Source organism: Arachis ipaensis, chromosome B10, assembly GCF_059453495.1.
Source record: "Arachis ipaensis isolate K30076 ecotype BB chromosome B10, ASM5945349v1, whole genome shotgun sequence".
Lineage (NCBI taxonomy): Eukaryota > Viridiplantae > Streptophyta > Magnoliopsida > Fabales > Fabaceae > Arachis > Arachis ipaensis.
The window spans coordinates 139,105,325-139,112,128 of NC_142435.1; the positions used below are offsets into that span (position 1 = coordinate 139,105,325).

Consider the following 6,804-nt stretch of genomic DNA (forward strand, 5'->3'; position numbering starts at 1 on the left):
CAAACATTAAATAGGGACAATTCATTTAATTTATTATATATTTAATACAATAAAAAATAAATGATGAAATCTAAACAGGAAAATAAATGTTTCTCCAATTTAATTTCAGCATCATCTCCAATAAAGAGCCCAAATTTTTCATTCCAATTGCACTACTAATAAATTCAATCACGTCTGCGATAAATTGAGTTCACAAAGATTGGATTATTGTTACCTCAATAGGCATCAGAAGAATTCTTCTTTACTACTTTCTCAGAAAGAAAAAAAAATGAGCATTTGCTGCAGGTGCAACAATTGCATAAGAGTTGCAATTATATGGACGTTTTTGTTGGCAGCATCATCAATTGGGATACTTCTTTTCTATGTGGCCTTAAATCCTCTCTTTCTATTGTTTCTGTGTCTATGCTCTGTCCCTTTTTTCATTATTGTTTACTCTCTTTATGTTTCGATTTTCATTTTGAATTTGGATGATGGAACTCTTTAGAGGGGTTTTAGGTTACAGTTATTAGTCTCTATCCATGTCAATGTATCATAATCGATAATTGGCGAAAATAAAAAAGAGAAAATGGAAGATTTATGTAATTAATAACCTCATTTCTTTTCGAGTATAGATTTTTATTGGATTTGATCCAACCCACACATTGAGGAAGAGCACACTTTATATTTATTTATTTTCAGTTATTTATCTCTTTCCAGAACTAATGTGACAATAGAATTAGTTATTGTGGTTTTTTAACTGTTATGTCACTGTTTCAATAACTAATTACTAAATTATTATTTTTTTTGAAACATATTATCCAATTATCACTTTAATTTTTGGCATGATAACAACGGGTAATTTTTGTGTTATTAACTCAAAAGTGTTGAACCGGATAACAAACTCAATGCGAAAATATTGAACCGACATGCACATTATTTAAAGAAGACGCTTGACCGATTCGCACATCTAAAGATGACACGCTGACATAAAAGATACAACATCTAAAGATGATACGCTGACATAAAAGGTACCACATTTAAAGAATGCGTCTCTTACAGTAAAACGTAGAGACTGATTTGATCGGCTAATTTCAAGTGTGATCAATTTTAGACGATATATATTATCAATCTCTAAAAATTAAATCGAATCGATCGATTTGACTAAAAAATCGATAAATTAGATCCTAAACTAATTCAGTCTAACATTCTGATCGTTTAAAGAATAAAATCGATTAGAACTGAACAAAACCAATTAAAATCGGTACAAACCGATTAGAATCGCAAGTCAACAATTAATAAAAGAAATTTTCTCTTTAAATTCGAACTTAATCCTCTTTATGTGCAGAAGCTTGGCTGCCAGTAGGCCAAATTGTTTTTTATTATATATATATTTTTTAAATATATAACATATATAAATTAAATTATACTTTAAAAATTTAATTTATTAAGGAAAAGTATAGGGTATCAACATATTATCTGTCAACTTATTGCTAATAATAATTAATTATTATATTTTAAACACATATATAAATAGACACATCCAAAAAATATATCTATAAAGACACTTCTATTAAACACAGCCATAAAAAATATATTTTTATTAGACACATCCACGAAGACACTTCCATTAAACACAGTTATAAATAAGAGTTGGCAGAAGTTGACAGAAACGCTGTTGGTAACGTAGCAGAACCGATTTATTAATTATAATTTAAACAGTTCAACCACTCAATTAGCGAATCAGTGAATCAGTAGTCTGAGTTTGATCATCGATTTGATTCTAATAACTATAATATTAAATGTATAGTAAAATTATTCATTAAAATTAACTACTAGTATAAAATACATATTAAAATATAAAATATACTATTAAAAATAACTAAATAATACATATATTTATATATAAATATATAATAGTTAATTTTACTTACTGATTTTAGTATATAAATAATATTTTTGTATATTTATATATATATTTTGTGTGATTAATCTATCCGTTAAAAGAGAAAACGCGTATTTACCGTAAAATATTTAAGAATTTGTCCTTGCACATATGGTACAGCGATTCATCTAAATCAGGGGAATATCACATTAATAATCAATTATCAAAACATGTGTTATGTGTACATGGTTGCATGTTTTAGTTTGAATGATATGCACATAAAAAACAAGGGATGATAACAGGAAAATTATGTGCAGTAATGGTATCTAGCAAGGCCTGCCAACAACGCAAGTAAGAGCACCAGCATAACTAGTGAGTCTGTTAGCATGAGAACCATGTCGAGGGGTCATGAGGAACCCCCTGAAGGGTAGATTGGTAATTGGAGCTCCAGACTCAACAAACCTGGCGTTGTTCATGAAGAGGTCATTCTCCGAGCGCCACTGCCAGTTGGCCCACTCCTCGGGCCTGGCGTAGTCGCGGTGGGTGACCTCCTTGGCCGCCATGTTGTTCGGAGCGATGAAGCGGTTGCCCTGGCTTAGAATTGTTGGGTTTGAGCTTCCTCCAATGGCGTACATGATCCAGTGGGTGTAGTCGTTGTTAAGAACATGGAAGAATCCGAATCTGCACCTCGGCATCCTTTGAATCAATCCTTGTCCGAAGTGGTTGAATACCACCGTCACTTGCATTATCTTGTCCCTTGTGTATCTGTCATCAGCTCCAAACAACATCACCTGCAAATAACACCATGCACCCATACATATTACTTCATTTCATAGCACATATGCTAGATTGCTAGTATGTAAAATTAATTAATAAACAAGACTCAGCACAATTTATTGTTTTTGTTAATAGTTAATTAATAATATTTTAAAACATTAGTTAAAAACATAATACTAAATTATTGTACTAAAAATATTACACTGTTGATAAAAATTACTTCATTTCATACCACACATGCATGCTAGTATGTAAAATTAATTAATATACTTCTATTGCATTAATAATAGCAAATAATGGATTTAACTAACACATGCATGTGTACTAAAAAATAGGGGTTTTTTTTATGAAAAATGCTATAAGCTATCCAAATTTATTATTTTTGACCATTATTTAGTTATTAATTCAATTTTTTTAGTTTAATTTTTTTAATTTAGTAATTAAATAATATATTTTATTCTATATTTTTAAATATTAATGACTAATTAATGACAATATTATTTTATTGGTCTTTTAGCTTTTTTTTTATTCCTACAGCATATCGTTAAATGTTGAAAAGAGTATTTCATGCATTTTTGAGAGGTAATAATTATATAACAAGAAATATTTGTATTCACACAATTATCCTTACACCGCGAATAATATATAAATCTAGCAAATCAATCAACATCAATAAATAATCAGTTAATATGAATTTTGAATGTAAGGTTTTAGATTTTGCATATATATTCTTTTAATGTGCAAAATTTTTGTTAACTAATTATTGACTTGTTTTTACTGTTGTGCCTATAGGATAGTAGATTGAAGGTTAAATTTTAGTGTAAATGATTCATACAAAAATGCTAAATACTTGAGTAAACTAAATAATTAGTTTTAAGGTAATTAGTCAGGTGAATATGTCTAGACAGTTTGGCTAAATTATTTAGAGTTTAATTAGAGAAGTAATTTTTTCAATGCATTGGTCAGCATTTTGAAATTATCTTTTATTTTAAATTATTTTAGGATAGTAAATTTAGAACATTATCTTTAAATTAGTGTCTATGATTAAGATAAAAAATTTTAATTTGAACTAATTTGTTTATATTTATTATATTAAAAAATTTTATTAGTATTTAAAAAAAATTAATTTGTTCAAATAAAAATGCTATTTATATATTAAAATTAGCCATTAAAATCAATCATCAATGTATTTGTATATAAATATATATGTAATTTAATTTATTTTTAATGTATATTTATATTCTAATATATATTTTATACTAATAATTAACTTTAATAACTAATTTTAATGTATAAATGGCATAATTCTTATTCAAAATATAAATTTTTAAGAGTTTATTTGTCACTCAACTCAATTAATTAAAGTATGATAATATCTACTTGCACTTAGTTTTAGTAGTACTTACATCGTTGTGTTTGGTCATATGGCAATTTGAGATGGTGATGCCAGTGGAACCGGCAACAACATCGATGAGGCCATCTTCGCAGTCAGACATGGAGATATGATCGATCCAAACGTTGCTTGACCCAAAGATGGTGATGCCATCACCATCACTCCTCATCCTTAGACCAATATGATCTGCACTTGACCTTATCATACCACCAGATCTGGACCTCACTCCCTTGATGCGAATCCCATGAATGATAACATTGTTCACGAACTGCAACGTTAGCCCGGCGCCGCCCCTGATCTGAATGTTGGCGCCGCGCCCGTCGATGGTCTTGTCGGAGGTCACGATCAACTCTTGCTTCAAGTTGATCAACATGCTTCTTGCAAATATGATCCACACTGGTCCCCTCAGGAGGACTCCGTATCTTAGGGTTCCGGGTCTAGGGTTTATCATGTCGTCGTCGGATTCGTCAGTGACAACGTAGATTGGGCCGCCTAAGCCTCCCTTGGCTCTTCTTCCGAATCCCTTTGCGCAATCCGCCAGCCTGAAGCGGTTTCTGGCCCAATTGGGATCGCACCTCCAGCAACCGTCTATGGGGTTGGTGGCTTCACAGATAAAACGTCTGTTCCTTCTCTTTATCTTCATCAGATTCCTTCTTGATTCAGTTTTGTTCATGAATCTAAAAGACGCCAAATACACACTTTAATTTCAGTTTTCTAATTGAAGTAATGTTTAATTGCCAAAAAAAAAAAGGAAGAAGAAGAAACTTGATCCGTTGTTTACAATGCACTTCATTCAATTTTACCCAAAATAAGAGGATTGTGATATAATATAAGTCAAGATCATCAATTTGATTCATTTATTAAAATGTAGTTGTTTTTTTTAGGATGATAAAAATAAGAAAAATATTATATAAATAAGTGTTTTTCTAATTACCTCTCAAAGAATTATTATTTTTATCTCTCTTCTTTAAATTTAATTTTAATGTACTATCAGTGTAAAATAATTTTACATGTACATTCAATTACGTAACGTCACATTAATTAAAATAATTATCTTTCATATTTATCATGTGAATAATTATCTAAAAAAACGAATATAATTGCACGACTGTGTAAAATGTTTTACACTGCGTCAAAATTAAATTTATTCTTTTTAATCTTAAACCAATACAAAAAGTTTCTAAAACTAACATAAATTTTTGTTTTGAAAAAATATAAAAAATTTTAAATCTACAAAAGAGAAAGAAGAAGAAAGAAAGAAAAGAAAAAGCAAAAAAAGAATATGGAGGAAGATGAGGACAAATAAATAAAAAAAATTGTGGCAGAAGAATAGAAAAAGAAGAAAAGGGGGGGGGGTTGGTGAAAAAAAAAGTTGTTTATCTAATACTACTAAAAAAATAATTAGATATTTAATCGAGTAAAGAACTTAAATTCATTGTTTATATAAAAATATTTCATATATATTAAAATTTAATCACTAAATTAACTGCTATATATATTCCTATATATTCATATATTTTTAGAATATTAGATGTGTACGACAAAAGAAAAGATCAACCACTTCTACAAGAAATTATGCATTCTAACAAGCTAGAGTTAATAATACTTGTATATTAAAAAAAAAAACAAAAACAAAAACACACATATACGATGAGAGTTAGAATTGAATAATTACAAGTTAACATGATGGTTGAGTTCGAATGTAACTTCCAAAGGGTCTGGGACGTAAGTTTTGAGGGCAAGTTCATAAGCAATCCTCTCTTGTTCTCTGAGATGATCATCAAACACCACATTCCCACCAGCTTCAATGCATCGAACAACAATGGCCAAAGTAGCCAAGAAAACAAATGTAACCTTGTTAGTTGCACTTCCCGCCATTTTTGTCCTTTTTTTTAATATAATTAAATATATATAGTTATATATTTATAATATATATATGTATGTATATATATTTTTTTTTAGGTGGACATATGTATGTATATATATATAATATTGGCAAGGTTTCCTGGCCAAGGTCTATTGATTTTTGAGCAATTAAGCCCAATATGAATATGACCTTGCCGTTTGCCTATACCAGTTTAATGCCTAGGGAACATGGCCATAGCATAGAAGGCATAGAACTTATTAATGAGAAGTTGGCATGTTTAAATAACAATGTTGTTAATTCTAAATTTAGATATAGAGCTATAGCGGATAAAGTGGCCAACCACCGGCTATAATTTAGTTTTCTTTGGTTGGTTTTATCGTCTAAATTTGACAATGACTCTGATGGTTATTGGGAGCTGAATAGCAAGGACAACCAAATGTTTGTGCATTTTATTAGGGTTTTGTTATCATATTGTTTTAGCTTAGATCTTAATTTGGCATTGCAAATTTTCAGTATTTCTTGATTTTCTTCAGTTAATTTGACCACATGTTTGTTATGTTGACTTGTTCAATGTTGTGATTAGAAGGGTTTTTCCCGAGTGATTTTAATTTTGCTATTCTAACGAGAAAAAAGAAAAAAAAATAAAGAAGACTTTTGGTAATTACTAGTGTATTTCCAGAAAAGCCAGCAGGAAAAATATATTCAGTTTGTGGCTTACCAGTTACCACCACTACAAGCATAAAAGCATGAGAAGAGACAACACTTATTTTGTGAAAGAGAAAGTAATTCTCGTTATTAATTAGTTCCACTCCCACTTAATTTCTTCCACTACTCATCCCCTTGACAGCTTTATCTAAAGCCAACACCCGCCATCTGTCTTCCTTATCATCCTTCTCTCTTCAATAA

The 6,804-nt window shown here is 29.8% G+C and overlaps 1 protein-coding gene across 1 annotated transcript; it reads right to left on the minus strand.

Moving 5' to 3' along the window:
• Positions 1 to 2,032: 2,032 nt before the first annotated feature.
• LOC107622080 (pectate lyase-like) lies at positions 2,033 to 6,129 on the minus strand. The gene is made up of 3 exons (XM_021113988.2): positions 5,707 to 6,129; positions 4,045 to 4,708; positions 2,033 to 2,652 (listed from the first exon to the last, which is right to left on the minus strand). The coding sequence occupies exons 1-3, from the start codon at positions 5,907 to 5,909 to the stop codon at positions 2,188 to 2,190; spliced, it is 1,332 nt and encodes a 443-aa protein (XP_020969647.1). The 5' UTR covers positions 5,910 to 6,129; the 3' UTR covers positions 2,033 to 2,187.
• Between the last annotated feature and the right edge of the window lie 675 nt (positions 6,130 to 6,804).

Bases quoted from the DNA above. Each gene is read 5' to 3' on its own strand.
- LOC107622080 (XM_021113988.2), bottom strand. From the start codon at position 5,909: ATGGCGGGAAGTGCAACTAACAAGGTTACATTTGTTTTCTTGGCTACT. The intron at 4,709-5,706 runs GTAATTATTCAA...GGCGTCTTTTAG, and splicing joins CTCAACCATCATGTTAACTT to ATTCATGAACAAAACTGAAT. The intron at 2,653-4,044 runs GTAAGTACTACT...TGTTATTTGCAG, and splicing joins ATATGACCAAACACAACGAT to GTGATGTTGTTTGGAGCTGA.